A 17,877-nucleotide genomic window follows, 5' to 3' on the forward strand; every position below is an offset into this window, starting at 1 on the left:
CAGAAGCTGTCTGAGCTAGCAGTTTATTTCATCAATACCAAGAGTGGAACACAATCTTGCGCTGCTGCAGAGAAAGCCTCATTTTTATGTAAGAATAATCTCTAGGACTTGACAGTAAATATGCTGATAATACTGTGCCTATATAGAGATGGAAAGTATTCTGATCAAGCATGATATAATAATCTCAGTGGATTGCAGAGGTCAATCCAGGCTCCAGGTATCTCATACTCTGCAACATCATGACTTGATCCTTGATGCCATCAACTATCCTTGGGCCATGCTTGGCAGGTGTGGCAAGAAGGTATATTATATAGTACTCCCCTCTTGTGTGTTTGTAATGATGTATAGAATGATGTGTCTCAGCCCTGGGAGAGGAGATAGCATGGCATTTTTAAAAAGGAACGTTTCATAGTTTTCCTGAGAATAAAAGGAAGGGAGAAATACTTTCTGTCTTGCAAGATTCTGTTAATGTAACCTTACAATAAAAGTAGAACTAATATTCCTGTTTCTGCCTCTTGTCTGGAATACCTTGCAGGACTAATAATGTCTGCCATTGAATTCCCTTTCTAGTTGTGATCTGATTCAGTAGATTAACATCGAACATTGATTCCCCATGCCCCAGAAGTTACATGCACAGAAGCCATCAGTCCAGTGTGCATGTATGTGTATAGGTCTGTATGGGAGTGTTTTCTGCTCAAAATGCTCATGTCTAATAACATGGATCTTGTCATCCAGGAATGATGAGGATCATAATACAAAAACTGGATGAAATTGGATTAGGAAAGTTGAGGTTTTACATGGTACATGAAGAATCCATCCAGCTACACTCTCCCTCCCCAACCCACTCTTCAGACTCAAAGAGTTTATTGCTAGAAATAAGTCTCCATTTATAATTTGCAAGACCCAAAAGAACTTTATTAGACAGTAGAAACTCCACAAAGAAAAGCAAAAGCAAGAACAACGAAGTCAAACTGTTACATGATCTCCAGCCACCAAGTATAAGTGCTTAAGAAACTACTGCTGTGTGAAATTCTACATTTCCATCTCTTGATGATGGCATCTACCCATTGAAATCTGTGTATTTAGTATTTGTGTATAACATAGAGGGTGTTCTTCAAGGCTTCTTATCAGTAAATGCTTTGTCTATAACAAAACAAGGAAGAAATGAAGATTTATTAGGCTCAAATTATATATTGATAAACCAATTGTACTTGAAGGAAAGAACATAATTTATTGGAGCATCTCTCAAAAGCTGCTTCTGTTCTGAAGCATGTCCTGGAATGATCAGTGAACATGCAATACCTCATTATACTTCCTAGCCTTTCTATGAATAAGTCTGCCTCTATGCCACTGTAACAAGGGGACTGCAAGATATCTGTTACTTATCTCTGGTTCTGGCCAACCTGCATGGACTCTTAATGGAATTTGTACTTTTACTGCATTTTATTTTATTGCATTATGATTATTGTTTTTCAATGCAAAAGACAGAAATGGCATTGGAACTGGCCCCAGATGGAAATATGATTTAATTTATCTTGTCTAATTTCTAGAATAGCGATTTGGCAATTTTCAGATGTATGCCCACTGCTAAAATTCCCCAGACACTGGATTGAAAATTATGTGAATTAAAGTCTACAAATTTTAAAGTTGGCAAGTTCTTGATTATCTCTTTTGGCAGTCATTCTCTTGAAAGTTAAAATGATAGTAGCAGTGTAGGGAATGATAAATATCTTGATACCTGTCCCAAAGGTGCTTTTTCATGTTTTGCTTCTCATCCAAGAAAATTCTTCAGCTTTGAAGTTGAAGCTGAAGAAGCTTCTTGAACGAGAAGTGAAGGTCTCCCCTAAAACTGTCACATTTTAGTGAATATTCAGACTCAAAGAATTACAGTATCAGGATTTTAAAGGGCAGGGGATGACAAGTAGTATATTTTGTAACATAATCCATCACTTCTGATATTCTTCTATCATTTCTTCTAAGGAGAATTCACAAGAGACAGTCTTCTTCCTAGGCATAGGCCAGATCTAAATTTGATTACCTTTAGCAAAATAGCTGTTCATCACGTACCATCCAGCCCATATTTAGCAAACTTAAAATTGCTTTCCACAATTTTCCCTCCCTCAAAATAACAAAACCTTACCATACGTTTGTGAGGCGTTACCTGAAAAGCTGTAGGGAGAAAAGAAAGAAAGAAAGAGTAGTTACACTCAAAATCACAACAGACAAATAAACAAACAACAGTAACCCAGTTGACTGGTGCTGTTTTTCAAACCAAGTTGAGGCATTGTGCTTTTTAAAAATGAACAAATAAACAAACAAACTATGTTCAGAATTAGTCTAACTGACAGGAAGCAAATACAAAGAAAGGGCTGTTGGGAGAATCATAAGTATTCTTCCCATACAAAAAATAATCTTGTCTCGCTCTCATCTCCACTGATTGCAACCTGTAGGTTAAGCAACTTGAATAGTGTTAAACCACCGTTCCATGCATCCTTCCAAAGCAATGGTTCTCATGACTTGCTGGAGAATTCTAAGAGTTGAAGTCCACACAGCTTAAAGTTGCCCACATTGAGAAAAATGTTATGACCCTATCCTGTTTCACCCTATATTAAGGATAGTGCTTGGTCATTGTTTTCCCATGCTTGTTGATGTTTGGTGGAAAGAGAAACAAAGTTTGGGTATCTAAAGGTTCCTTTTCTTAATTTGGTTGCAAATAATAAGGACAGCACTATTTTCCAGCCTCATTATTTTGGCAAAATAGGGATCAGCAATTTGTTTTGCTCAAGGTACAAGGCAGCTAACTATATAGCTGCAAAACAGCATATATAGTATATAGACAGATAGACACGATATAACAATTCTAAAATGAAGATGCTTAAAGCTCAATAGTAAATATATTTAGAAGCAACTTACTTGAAGTCCTGGCCATCCAAGAGCTGGCGGTAAGTCGCAATCTCTTGCTCCAGACGGGTTTTGATGTCCATCAACATCTTATAGTCGTTATTCTGCCTCTCCATGTCACTGCGGACCTCAACCAGCTGGGCTTCTATGTTACTGATCAGAGTTTGGATTTGGCAGAGCTGGGCGCCATAGCGACCTTCTGTATCCGCTAAGGTGCCTTCCAGAGCAGTTTTCTGAGAAGGAGAAGGCATTGGTGAGAAGAAAAATTCAGTGCCTTCTGAAATATATCCATGGCATCAGTTTGAAAGAAATGTCAAACATTGTTTTAAAAACTGGGGCAAGATAAGCTTAAGGAAGAGAAATTAGGTGTAAAGGGGTAAGAGTTACATTTGGTTAACTTGCACTGAGTAGCAGAAGTCCATAAGAGAACTGCTGAAATACGATACAGCATTTTTCAGAAGCATTGGTTAGATTGATTTGAAAATTTAATTATTTACTAGCTCTTTTATATCTCACAATTACTAGATATTTTTTCACTTGTTTGCTATGTGGTTGATAGTTTTTTCACTTGTTTGCTATGTGGCTTCTGGACCTTGATATAGTTAAGCTGCCTAATATTGATGGGGAAAAAAACAGAAAAAGCTGCTTTATAAAGTGTACTTTTTCTTGTTCAATACTGCCATCACCTTCTGGGTTCACACATATTTTCAGCCTTAATGCAGTTATTTTTTAATTTATGGTGTAGCATATTGATTCCAGCTCCTGTCATTTGAATATCATATTTACAGTTTAGTTTGTTATAGATCCAAGTTGCTCTGTTTTATTTAGTAGGCTGTACTTAAATAATAGCTTAATATGTAGAGTGATGAATATTTGACCAGCAATGCCTCTTCAGATCTATTGGAAATGACAGAAGTTAAACCCCTGAATGTTTAGTTGATATCTCTTTGCACTTCATATGTGTATGTGGGTGCATATACATATACATGCTTTGCTCAGGGGATAACATTAATTTACTTATTTCAGGATTCAGATATTGGACTTAATTTACTCCTACTGATCCACGTACCATGCTAAGCTGGGATTGCAGCTCTATCTCCAAACTTTGGAGAGTCCGTCTCAGGTCAGTAATTTCAGTCTTGCTGGTCTGAAGCTGTTCAGTATTGATGGCAACCTCTTTGTTCAGTTCTTCAGTCTATATATTTTTAAAGGAAGGTGACATTTATAAGTCAGATCATGATTTTGAAAACCATACCAGCCCAATTATCTCTTCCCAAATTGTTTTCTTGAAGGATATCCCCCTGTTCCATTTCATTCTCTCCCCCAGTTTTCTAGCTCACCTTGCTCGAAAACCATGCCTCCGCATCCCTTCGGTTCTTCTCAGCCAGTAGCTCATACTGGTCTCTCATGTCTGCCAGGATCTTGGTGAGATCAATGCCTGGGACAGAATCAACTTCCACACTCACTTGGCCACCCAGTTGGCCAGAAAGAGCACTCATTTCCTTTAAAATGAGAAAAAAAGACCAAATATTAATTGAGGATCTATTTGCATAACTCCCTCCTCCCTGTTTATAGATATAGGTGAGTATCCATAAGTCATCTAGGATTAATTCAGACATGATTTGAGGGTGGTTTTTTTTCAGTTAAAAACATTCAAAGAATTCAAGGCCTCTAAAAAATTATTATTTTTTCTCACCAAAACTTTCCTGCCTTCAAAAGCTGCTTTACTCTCTCTCCATCCTTTGTTTCTTGTTTTTGTTTTTAATTTTTTTATGACCAAAAAGGAGGAAAGACGGGAAAGCTTAACATCTCCTCTCACCATTTATAACAACATTGCCATTTATTAGCAGCAATCCTAACAGTTAAATTCACAAAATACTCTAGTATTAGACTAAAATCCCATCATCTCTGATTATCTCTTATCAACAGCTTTGAAAGCTGGGCCTGACTGGAATTGGAGTACTACAACATTTATAGGACTACAGTTCCCTCACATCACATTTCCAAAGTGGTTAGAAAGCATAAATCTGATTGCTCTGACAGAACTAATTTTGAAGAAATATATGAAACCCAGAACTGTATAGCTTTATGACTGATCCATTTAATTCTACATGTGGTGCAGCCAAATTCATCCTGCAGAAGTGGTGATTTCTCTATCTCTTTAATAGCTGAGAAATTAAAGTTATCATCTCCTATAAGCCATTCTGTGTATATAAACCTGCAGAATGATTTGATTTTGAACAGTTGATTGAATCCTGTAGGGGCCACTCAATTGTTATACGAGATGCTAGAAAGGTAGAGTTGTAGTGGTGCAGTGGTTAGAATGCAGAACTGCAGGCTAATTCTGCGAACTGCTGACTACCAGCCAGTAGTTCTACAGTTCGAGTTTCACCGACCCAGCCTTCCAGCCTTCCAAGGTCGGTAAAACAAGGCCCAAATTGTTGGGAGCAATATGCTGGCTCTGTAAACTGCTTAGAGAGGGATGTAAAGCACTATAAAGTGGTATATATGTCTAAGTGCTATTGCTATTGATAGAAAAAGCTTTCTGCTGACCTTAGATTTAGTGTAGCATGTTGTCTTATTGACAATGCTGAAGATTCAGCCCCTGTTGCAGTTAGCTTTTGGAAATAGAATGGAGACTGCGTAATGCTTTTCAGTGAGATCTTAAGAAGACTGAGTGATGTTCATAGAATTTAAGTGAGTTACATATAACTTCAATCTCACTCTTTGGTTTTATTTTAATCATAACAAAATGAGTTTCCAGCCCAGGAAGCACTTGGCTCTTTCTTTACCTCCTCATGGTTCTTCTTGAGATAAGCCAGTTCTTCTTTCAAGCTTTCAATTTGCATCTCCAGGTCAGTTCTAGATAAGGTCAGCTCATCCAACACTCGGCGTAAGCCATTAATATCAGCTTCCACACTCATGCGCAGGGCTTGCTCAGTCTCAAACCTGGTTAAAGAAAGAAATACCTCACTTTTCTTAGGCATAGTTTAAATGTCATGGATTCTGTTTAATTTTGTTGATCCATTTCCTAATATAGAGATGATTATAATGTTAGACTGTTTGATGAGGGGATAAAGATATAGGGATGCAGAAGACTGATATTATGCTACTTATGTGACCACTTCTTTTGTAACAGGTAACAGTGCTAAGTAAAAGATCACTCATTAATAGATCCTTTTTAGATTCCTTTTCCCATTCCCTTCAATAGTTTGCAAATGGCAAATTATCCCCCATTTCTCCCCCATTTTCTGGCCCATGAAAAATGTACTTACTTGGTTTTAAAGTCATCAGCAGCCAGCCTGGCATTATCAATCTGCAGGATCATTTTATTATTTTCAATTGTTTCAACCAGGATCTGCAAGACAAGAAGTAACACACAATTGGAGAGAGTTGTTTTTGGTCATAGCATTTTTTAAAAAAAACTACTTTGGATTCCACGTGCAGACAGTTGATGGGGTGTGTACGTGTGTCTTTAGACTTCTTGGAGTAAACTGACTTCTTCTCTAAATTGACCCACTAGACATCCATGTTGTATTTTCAATTTACCTGTTTACCTGATACAACTGTGGTTTCCCCCCCCCAAAAAAAAAAAAATCCAGTTGACTGTTGACTAAATCAATGGGTCTAAAATTCTTTAAATTCCTTTATTTCTAAGGATATATTTTATGACTAAATATGGCTCTTTTGTCATAGTATACAGTTTACATTATCCATTAGACTAATAAAACCAATTCGATTAATCAGACAGGTACTATTTACTAGTTTGATTGGACTATGCAGATAACAAATTGATTCACCTGAAAAATTCAATGTACACTCTTATCAGAACATTGTAGGCTGTTGACAATAAGATATTTTATCACTTACTCCTTACAATGAGACTTTTACAAAAGCTACAATGTAAATTCAACATAACAAACATTAAAATAAATAAAAGTGATAAAATGAGGTTCTACTTTGAAATTACTGGCTACATCTTAAAGCCCATCTCGTGGTTAACTTCAAGTAGCCGCAGGTATAGGATTAAGATAATTATCCAGCCAAAAATGTAGTGCTCTATCAGAGGTTTTTTATTTTATTAAAATACATTTCTTGGGTTTCTAATCCCACCTTTTCCCCAAGTGTCCAGGGTAGTTTACTCTGGGATCTACATTTTATTGTTTTTCCTGAGAGAGAGTGACTGACCCAAGGTCACTGTGGTGAATATAGTCTGGATTCCAGAAGGAGGAATTGCATTTCAGATGACAAAGAGGCAGAGAGAAGCTTGATTAGGAGAAAGACAATGAAGAAGCCTAGCAGAGTATATCTATAGTAATGGAAATTTCACTTTAGTTTGGCAAGATTTATGTCTATAAATGGGAAACAATAAAGAACACAATAAAGAAATAATTCCACCTGGTTTTTTTTTTTTGATGGTCACCTGGGAACTGAGTCTCTGATCCTAGTCCAGCACCTTAACTATTGTACCACAGTCAATGTCAAACATTCACATTGAGATTCTGTCCAACTTTACCTATCACAAAGAAGTTTTGGCATAGCTCAGCACTTTACATGCTAACTTTCTTTGTGGCTCAACTTCAACCTGTCAGATTCTTTTAAACTAACAGCCAGCTTGGAAGTTGGTAATCATTAACTGCTAAGCTGTATTGATTTCTGTATAATAAATGTTTGTTTTTCTTTTACCTTCTGTACTTTTAGGGTGTGTATGTGTTTCCTGTCCAAACAAACTGGAGGTTTAGTGATTCTGCTGTCACAAAATAAACTTTGATTGTATGTGTGTAGAAAAAAGGTTTATATAATGACTGGTTTCTTATCTTCTTTTTCCTCTTTAATAAATAGCAGAAACAAAGCCAAAGCTTTGTGGGCGAACTGAAGTTTTGAATGGGAGGTCTCTACTCAGATTTCAATTCAAGATATATAGGAGGCCTTTAGGAATATTAATGCAATGAAGGAAGGGAGGAACTTCAGAGATCTTTATCTCAAAGAATTCCAAAGGAAAATGTTTGCACTCCGTCTTCAAGGATGGAGGCTTTATGTATCATTGCAGAACAGGAAAAAAAAATACATAGCAAACAAACACATTGAACAAATAGAGATACCTATTTAATAATAAGTTGTAAAATTTAAATAGACATAGGAGATATCCTGCTGAAATGGAGAAGATTGAGATCAGATGCACTTCCTGCCAGGGCATCCTAAAGGAGAGTCTACAAAAATTAAGAGGTCCTAATGTGATCAAAAGAATCATCTTGACTTTTTTGACTCCTCTCCTCTGGATACCTCAGCTTCCCATTGTCTAAATGATCACAGTTATTAGCCTTTTTTTCCTCTTCACATATTTTCTTTTAATGTTTAAAGCGGACTTGTATTAGCAATATCCTTCAAATAAAGCATTGTCCTTGGGCAATCTTTCAAACAGGATACTTTCAAGAAGAGAGTATTTCTTAGCCCCTTCAAATACATCCTCTGTATATCCTCTGTAAAACAAAACTTACAGCATTTCTGGAAATAGCAAACTACAGCAAGTTAGCACCATATATGGTGGTGGTGGGGGGAAGTAAGGATGGGGGGTTTTTTTGTCAAACTATTCGACAAGTTGCTATTGAGAGATTTCATATGTCAAAATTTGATGTAGCTTTGAACTGATAGAAGTGCACTATTTTGATGTAAAATGGAGCAGCATATGGGATGGCCCAAGGCTGGAAACAAATATAAGAAATAAACTAGGATGCATGGGCTCCAAATTGAAACACTTTTAAAATAGAGCTGGTGAAATTAATGGGAATGATGTAAATTATGACTAATTTATATCCCATTGATTTGGTGCAACCCAATGTACACAAGATAACATGCAAATATCTACAGATTTGCTCAGAAATGCATTTAAGTCTATCTTCTCAACATACAGGCATTACAGTATTTAAAGAGCATGTAATGATTTTATCTGCAGCAATAGTGTGGGAAATAAATTAAAATGCTAATATGAACAGCTTAGAAAATACAATAGTCCAGGATTTAGCTAATATGAGAGTGGTGCTAATAGCCAAAAAAAAGTGCTAACTCAAGAATCAAGAGATACCTTAATTCTCAACAGCACATGGAACTAAATTTGGAAATGTAAGATCTTGTAGCTACATGAGAAAAGTCTGCTCAAGCATAGTGTTTAATTAATTACTAAGCATTATTCAATAAATCAATTAATCAAATATTGCTCTGAATAACATCTGACTGACACAGATGCAGCTAAACTATTGTTTATGGTACAAAAATCTGGTTTTGATTCCTATCTAATATACATAATTTCATTACCTTTATTGAGTTTCTTTAAGGTGAATTATGCCAGAATTATGCTGTGCACATACTCTTTGTGCTCTTTGTTTACAGTTTGGCAAAATGGATAGTAATTCTTAAATACATGCAATCCTTGATCTCAAACTGTTCATTTAACCATGATTCACAATTACAATAGCTTTGGAAAAAGTGCTTTACATATTGTATTTGCACTTATGAGCACTGTACCACCTCCATGGTCACATGACCACAATTCTGTGCTTGGCAACCAGCTCACATTTACAACTGATTGCAGCATCTTGTGCTCATGTGATTGCGATTAGCAACCTTTAAAAAAAGTGTTCACTGGGGAAGCTAGATTTGCTTTACAATCACTCTAAAAATGGACATAAAATCAGGTATGGTCAGGTGTGAATTTGACTTGCACTGATTTGTGACTAAAATTCAAGTCCCATTTGTGCTTATGTATCAAGGACTAACTGTATAATAAAAATGAAGTAGAAGAACTTGAATGCTTCCTGGCTAATATTGATGCTTTGCAATGAACAGTGAGCAAGAAGGTTTTGCCAACCGTGTTCAATGATTCAAGCTAAGTTACTGTTACGCTCTCTTCGCAAATGAGAACAGTGAATGTTAGGGATTTATTTTTTAAAAATTGATCAGCTCTTTTCAGAGAGATACTGGAATTTGGGTTTGTCATATTAATGCCACCATGCCATACAAGACTTTCCCCTTTGTAATAATACTTCCTTGTTTTTAAGGAAATGCAGAGCACCTATATATTCAAATGATTGCCTGTCTCACCAAGGCATGCTCAAAGCCAGAAAAAGAATTGCAGGGGTTGAACTTAAGAGAAATCTGTGGCTGTTAGTGCCTGATCTCTAATTCCTATCTAGCATGGTCAATGGCAGGGTATGTTGGAAGTTGCAATTTAGTTTTTTCTTCAAGGTCAGAGCCCTTTGCCATTTTAGGAACTTCTGAAGTATAAGGAAGTTTTCAAACATAGAACAGACTAAGTTTACACTTTGTGCTAAGTTATGGTTCCTTATGCATTACCTACAATTGGCTGAGTTGAACAGTATATAAAGCTATAATCCACGATGTACAAAGCAAAAATTGCACACTATATTAATCTAGTGATTAATTAAACCTTTTCATAGTATAGCATGATCTGTGATAACTAGTCACTGGCTGTCCAAAAACTGTTATTGCTAGATCCCACATATTACAAATGAAAAACCTTTCATAAGAGGCTGGAACATGAATAAACCCCTCAGGATTCAATTTCTCCAAGTCCAAAGTCCTACCTTGTCCCGAAGTTCTTCAATGGTCTTGTAATATGGGCTGTAATCGCGGGTCGCAGTCGGTCCCTGCTTCTGGTACCACTCTCGAATTTTAACCTCTAGTTCAGTATTTGCCTCCTCCAAGGCACGCACTTTGTCCAGATAGTTTGCCAGGCGGTCATTTAAATTCTGCATAGTTATCTTTTCATTTCCCGAAAGGAGGCCATCACTGACATTTAGGTTCCCGCCAAAGGCACCTCCAGTCCCACCAGCTCCACCAAAGCAGCCACTCCCATAGCTAAAACTTCCACCACCAAGGCCACTACCTAGGCCTCCTCCCAACCCTGCAGAGCCTAATCTAGCAGAAGAGACAGAGATGCCATAGCCACCAGATCCCCCATGGATGCTTGGAGTTCTGAAGGAGGAAGAACCACCCAAACCTCCACCACTAATGGTAGAAGAAGATTGCCTAAAGCTGTAGGTGTTCATGATGAAGGGATATCTCAGACCAGCTCTTGGCAACCAAGTTTGTGAGCAGTTCTCCCCTCTCCCTGTCTCTTTTATTCTGTACTGTTGTGGGAGTTGTCCATCCAACCTGCTGATATGTGAGCCCTCTGGAATGGACCAAACCCTTTGCCAGCATGCAGATTCTTCTCATTGGTCAGTCAGAAAGAAATGGGCTGTTTCTTTTCCAAATATTTGCTTAGAAATATTTTCCTCCCCTCCCCTTGTCTGACAATGTGCCCCCCTCCTCCTTTTTAGAACAAAAGTTGTGATTCACAGTAGGTGGCTTTATGCTGAAAAGCAAGACATTGATAAATGCTAGGTGATCATTTCCTTAAGCCTCTGCTAAAACTTTGAGCACACATACCTGCCCTGACACACACTGGTTCTTTTGTGAAAAGGGTGGGGGGGGGAGGGAAACAACTTGGAGCAGAAAGCCAGCAGTTGAAGCAGATAATAGATTACAGTGAAACTGAGACAGGAATTCATGCCCCCCACTCCACCTCTGCAAGGTTCATCTTCTTATTAAAGGGCTGTGAACATAGACCCAGAATATCTCAGTTGCTCCCAGTTGCTGTAAAAACAGGTTTCTTTGAAAGAAGAAGGTAAAAAACTGACTCTAGCCACATGTATAAATTCTCAAATACATAAATGTGTAAATCCTTAATATCTCAAAAAAGTATTTTACCTGGGGAGGGAAACTCTAGCATACAAGTGCTTCTTTTCTATATGGAAAACAGGAAATTCTTGAGGCTGTTTCCTCACGTGAATGAGCCCTTTCATGCATAGCTAACCTGTGTGATTTCTCCCATGTTGCACCTTAATGCTGCAATTTAAGCCAAAGATTGTGTATCATGTTTGTTCGTATAATATGTTAATTTAGAGAAAAAGTGGGAATCTAGGGTGAAGCTGTTCAGTAGCCAACATTCAAGTTGGTTTGGCATTTTAAAAATGAGACTCTCCATACACCAAAAGCCCCAAGATTGGCAAGGTGCATTGATCACTGCAAACCTTCTGGCCTGCTGTGATTTTAAAGATATGTCACCCAATGATTTGAATGCAGTATCTCCCAACACTTTTAAGTGTAAAAAAATATACCTGATCTCTAATTGCCATGAATGGCTCTGAATGATGGGACTTGTAGTCCAACACTTTTGGATGAACCTGCTCAGGGAGTTCTTGTTTAGTCTTGTTTACCAATTGTTGCAGTTATGATGGTGATAAAAAAAAAACAACTTTGGGACAATCCTTGCATTTACAACCTTTGCTTGTCTATAACACAAAGGAAAGCTGAAGTACTGCCAGAGTACTTTAAAATATCTGGTGGAGAGAATTTGAATTTATTTTCTAGTAATATATATATACTAGAATATATACATATACATATGCAAGTACAATTCTAGAAACTATATATGTCCTGCTCCCAAAGCCTGTGATAACTCAGCAACCATTCCTTCTTAGGTCAACCTGCAATTTCCAGTAAGCTACTCAAAAGTGATTGACTTGAAGTTGTTTACAGTGAGGCTAATAACAATAATTCAGAATACTAATCAACTGATCTAACCTACTGTTTCTCAATCTTGGCAACTTTAAGCTGGGTGGATTTCTACTTCCAGAAATACCCAGTCACCATGATAATTTAAAGTTGCCAAGTTGAGAAACACTGATCTAACCTAACCAAGGCCAGCTTTAGCAGCAGATACTCTGCGTGTAAAAAGGAAAGTTCTCAGAACATTTTTGATAGTCCAGATGTTAGGAATATACTTTTTCTCAGGAGATATGAGTTCCAAAGGGTAGGGAGGCCATTAAGACAACTTGTTGTCAAGCTAAGCTCCCTCCCGCCCATTGCATGAGACCTGCATGTGAAGGGCACTGAAAGAGCACATTGATTTTAAATAAATAGGAATATAAAATATGAAAAAACTGTTCATTAATAAATAAAGAATAATTCCCAGAATTGCAGTAATGAAAGGGCTAAATGTATATCATGACATTTGGGGACTGCAGGCAGTCCTTGACGTACGACCACAGTTTGAACCCTAATTTCCATTGCTAAGCAAGAAATTGTTAAGTAATGCCTGATTTTATGACACAGTTATTAAGTGAATAACTGCAGTTATTAAGTTAATCATGCAGTTGTTAAGCAAATCCAGCTTTCTCCATCAACTTTTCTTGTTGAGAGCCAAGTGAGAAGCTTACATTTGGCAATCACATGGCCACGAGAAATGCAATTTTCGCAAATACATGCCAGTTGCCAAGATCCCAAATTTTGATCTTGTAACCACAGGGAATTCTATAATGGTCAGAAGTTTGAGAGTTGTAAGTTGTAAGTTACTTTCTTCAGTGCTGCTGTAACTTCAAACAGTAGCTAAACAAATGGTTATAACTTGAGGAGTACTTATACTGTCAAAAGTCCTGTCTGGGGGTGGGGCAGTATAAGCTTCAAGAACTTTTTTTTTTTATTGCTGGTTAGAGGCAGAACTAAAAAAGCTTCTGCACAAGCCTTTTGGAGTCCTGTTTGAGATGTTTCTTATGGAGGCTACTGAAGGCTTATGGCATATTTGCAATGTATAGTTTATTTAAATGTGCAATACGGGACACACACAACTGGATGTTTGCAGTTTCAATGTAAGATACATTTCCCAAAGATACATTTCCCTTTATTTTCTCTCTTCTCTTCTCTTCTCTTCTCTTCTCTTCTCTTCTCTTCTCTTCTCTTCTCTTCTCTTCTCTTCTCTTCTCTTCTCTTCTCTTCTCTTCTCCTCTCCTCTCCTCTCCTCTCCCCTCCCCTTCCCTTCCCTTCTCCCTTTTCCCTTTTTCTCCCTCTCCAATTTCCCTCCTACATATACTTCCTCTCTTCCTTCCTTCTTTCTCTCTCTTTTTAGTATATTTTTATTAAAACATTTGACATAATTAAAAGATAAATAAAAAAGTATAAAGAAATTAGAAAAAGGCAAAAGATGAAATGCTACAAACAGTACAGATAACAAATAAAATAAAAACAAAGTTGAAAAGTAGCTTCCAATCTTCTTTACAGCAGTTACAAAATAATTTCTATTATTTTTCCCTCTTCAAAATTGCATTGTATAGATTCCTTCTTCCCATATTTAACCCTTTTTAAACCAGAAAATTAAGAAATTAGTAGTTCATTTTTAAACAAGGATGGGCCAGTCTTGTAGTCCATGAAGACTTTGAAATTTCCATCCATTCCATGCTGACCTCCGCATGATCTCATTCTTAATTTGACCTGACCCATATTTTCTCACAAATCTCTTGGCTTATCATGAAATGAATCAACACCTTACCTTAGGGGAAGGTGTAGCGTAAAGCTCAATAGATTGACCAGGATAGACCTGTCCAACAAGTTACACCAACTTTGTTTTACTAGTAATCTATTTCTTTATCAAATAACAGAATCATTTTGTTAGAAAACTCTTCCAAAAGATCAGCTAGATAAAGCCAACATTTCACTAAAGTAAGAAAGTGACTGGGAATTATATTCCTTCAGATTTCAAGAGCGCCAGTTTTAGAGCACAGGGGTTTAAGGAAAGGATATAATAAATAGACCCTGTTCTCATAACTTAATACTGGCATTTTCTAAGTGAAACTGTACTGGATCGGACTGAAGACTTACTCAGTGTCCTATTTCTCACAAGGTCAACTTCATCATGTCCTCATCCATGTAGCGATTTTGACTGACTCTATGCACCAGGAAGCATAAGTGGGCATGGAATGTTGCAATTACAGTTAGGAAGAAAAAAGGCATTGAAAGAATATGTGAAGGACAGTGAAGAAGGTGAACTGAAGCAAATATACTCTGGAGGCTTACTGAATTCCACAGAGGCCAGACTAAGAAAGACCAAAGGAAAAATAATGAATAGGCATGGCAAGGAGAAGCATTACATGACTAATACACCAAATCATTAGTAGGCAAAGCAGATAGTAGCAAGACCTGGCAATAATTTAAGAGTAGAAAACTTGAAGAAAGATGCAGAATTCTGGCTGCACAAGACCAGTCCTTAAGAAGAAAAGCATACAAAGCCAGAACTGAGAAGATAGCAGTGGACGGCAAAAGCTGCTTTTGCAAAGAGGCTGAAGAAAAACAGCTAATTTTTCCAAGAAGAATGCACAGACTGACTACAAACAGCAGCATGATCAACTAGCAACAGTGGTGTATTGGAAGACTTGGCAAGAAAAACCACTTGCCTGGAAGCAAGAACTGATGGGATAACAAAATAGACAAAGTAATAGAAAATGAAGAAGCTGAAGTGCTCTGTGATCTCAGAATTGACGTAGACAAACTGCTTTCACATAACACACCACAGTTAAAAATTTTTGGTAAGAAAGCCAATGGATAGTGGAAATTTCAATTGGAAACCTGGAGACAGCAGAATGGAAGAGAAAAAAGCTAAAGCAAATCACAAAATATAATAACCTGCAAATAGAAGTAAAGTGATCGCGGCAAAGGAAAGCAAAGATAGTCTCAATAGTAATTGGCACTTTGGGTGGAAACCCAAAACATTTGGAGCACCTTCAGCATTGACAAAATAGCTATCAGTCAATTGCAAAAAGTAGTTTTATTTGGAACAGCTTGCATCCTATGATGACACATTATCCATTCAGCCATGTCCGACTCTTAGCAATTCTATGGGCCAGGTTTCTCCACATATTCCAATCTTGCACTGCTTCTTTGAGTTGTTCTATGCTTTGGCACTGTGTTCTTTGGCAACCTGGTTTCCTTTTACTGCTAACTCTTCAAAACATAATTGCTTTTTCCAGTGAATTCCTCCACATGATATAGCTAGAATAAGTAAAACACAGTTTTGTGATTTTTTAAATGATTTTTACCCTAACCCTAACCATTAACATATTCAAACAACATTTGTCTAATCCAGGTCCTTGGGAAGGACTTCATAATTGGATAAAACTGCCAAATCCAGTCTAAACATCTGGCTGGCTGTTCAACCAACCATATGTGATAGAAATTTGCAAAGTTTGAATTCTACAAGAATCTCTGCATTCTCTGTAGAGAATATCTGCAAAATTATGGTGCAAATATTCTATTTTAAATCATTACTGGTTATCAGGTCTTTTTCAATTCATCGGACAATTTTAATATGCCTTTCACATATTGCCTCATAGTCACTGGGCTTTTATTTGCATTTATTTCAGAGACATGTAAAATGTGATACAATAACAGAAAAAGGGCATTGTTCTTCTCACAGGTTAGGTGCAAATCAGTGGTGGGATTAATTTTTTTTTACTATCGGTTCTGTGGGCGTGACTTGGTGGGCATGGCTTGGCTTGGTGGGCATGGATTGGTGGGCATGGCAGGGGAAGGATACCGAAAAATCTCCATTCCCACCCCACTCCTGGGGGAAGGTTACTGCAAAATCCGATTCCTTCCCCACCCCACTAACCTGATTTCCAGATTTCCATTCTCCTGTGCAGGGTAACAAAAGAAGACCCAGCCGATCAGCTAAGACAGAGAAGGCAGAGAATAGATGGGGGCGGAGCCAATCAGAGGTGGTATTTGCTGGTTCTCTGAACTACTCAAAATTTCAGCTACTGGTTCTCCAGAACTGGTCAGAACCTGCTGAATACCACCTCTGGTACAAATATAATAGATAGAGAATATAGCAGCTCAGGCTGTAATCCCATTTCTATTTATCTGGGAATGAATCTACTGATCTAGGGACTTACTTTTGAATAGGCAAGTATATAACTATATTGGGAGTGATACGATATATGATGAATATGAAGAAAAATAAATTCATCTTAAAAGTTATGGGGTGTCTCAGAACTCAACATTCTCCCTTCTCCCACTTAACATGTACATGAAACCACTGGGTGAAGTCATCTGTGATCTGGAATTCTGTAAACATCAGTGCACTAACCATATGCAGCTTGATATCTCAAATTGGTCTGCACAGGTAAACTGTTGATCTGCTGTTTGGGTCAGGATGGGGTGGAGCAAACTTTCATTCAAAATTGACTAGTTCTGCTGATTAATCTCCCAAGGCAAGGGATAGTTCCATCAATAGTCCTAGATGGGGCTGCACTTCCCCATTCATCACTTCATCAAAAGTAGGTGCTTCTGCTAGACTAATAGCTATTGCAAAGAGCAGGTGGCAGTAGTGGCCAGGAGGGCCTTTGCACAGGTTCATCATGTGAATCATCTGCACTCCTTCCTGGGTGTCCTTGAAACTATAGCCGGTACAAAATGCAGCAGCATGAACAATAACAGGCACTTATTGATCTGTCCATGTGTTATTGCTGCTATGCAGACTGCGTTGGTTGCCATTTGTCTTCTAGGTGCAATTTAAGATATCATTTGATACCCATAAAGCTCTATATGGCTTATGGTCTGGATGTCTGAGGGACCTCTGTTTCCAATTGTTTCTGCCTGCCTGGTACATTCCAATAGAGTGGATTCATTCCAGATCCCTTCTATAAACCTAGTCATCTTGTGGGGCCAAAGAAGTGTGCCTTCTCTCCCATGTCCCTGCCCCCTCCCCAAGATTTGGATGGGTTCTGAAAAGCTCTGAAGACCTGACTTTAGTTTTAGGCCTGGGATTAATGTGTTTTTGGGGGCCTGGTGTATTGTTCTATTGTTATTAGGATTGTTTTGGACCAGACTTGTCATGTGTTTTATACTTTCAAATGTTTTTATTGGTTTTTGGGGGGAGGGGGTTTGTGTAAAATGTCCAGATTCTACTGGAATGGGTGGCTATAACTAACATATAAATCAATGAACACATCAATACAAAACAGCTGATTTAGAAGACAAGAATTGTGGCAGATTAGACAGTGAAGAAATTATTACAGCATAGCACCTATGATTTCATTTAAAAGATGAATGCATTTTCTTGCCAAAAGTATAAACAACTCACTC

General features: G+C 37.7%; 1 protein-coding gene across 1 annotated transcript; it reads right to left on the bottom strand.

Annotated features, from left to right (window-relative positions):
• Positions 1-886: 886 nt before the first annotated feature.
• Positions 887-11,257, bottom strand: LOC113450740 (keratin, type I cytoskeletal 19-like). Its single transcript, XM_087918428.1, has 6 exons — positions 10,503-11,257; positions 6,177-6,259; positions 5,694-5,850; positions 4,242-4,403; positions 3,971-4,096; positions 887-3,134 (listed from the first exon to the last, which is right to left on the bottom strand). Exons 1-6 carry the CDS (start codon positions 10,965-10,967, stop codon positions 2,910-2,912), a joined length of 1,218 nt encoding a protein of 405 aa, XP_087774554.1. The 5' UTR covers positions 10,968-11,257; the 3' UTR covers positions 887-2,909.
• Between the last annotated feature and the right edge of the window lie 6,620 nt (positions 11,258-17,877).

This window comes from Pseudonaja textilis, chromosome Z (genome assembly GCF_049901715.1).
Source record: "Pseudonaja textilis isolate UNSWEBS1 chromosome Z, rPseTex1.2, whole genome shotgun sequence".
Lineage (NCBI taxonomy): Eukaryota > Metazoa > Chordata > Lepidosauria > Squamata > Elapidae > Pseudonaja > Pseudonaja textilis.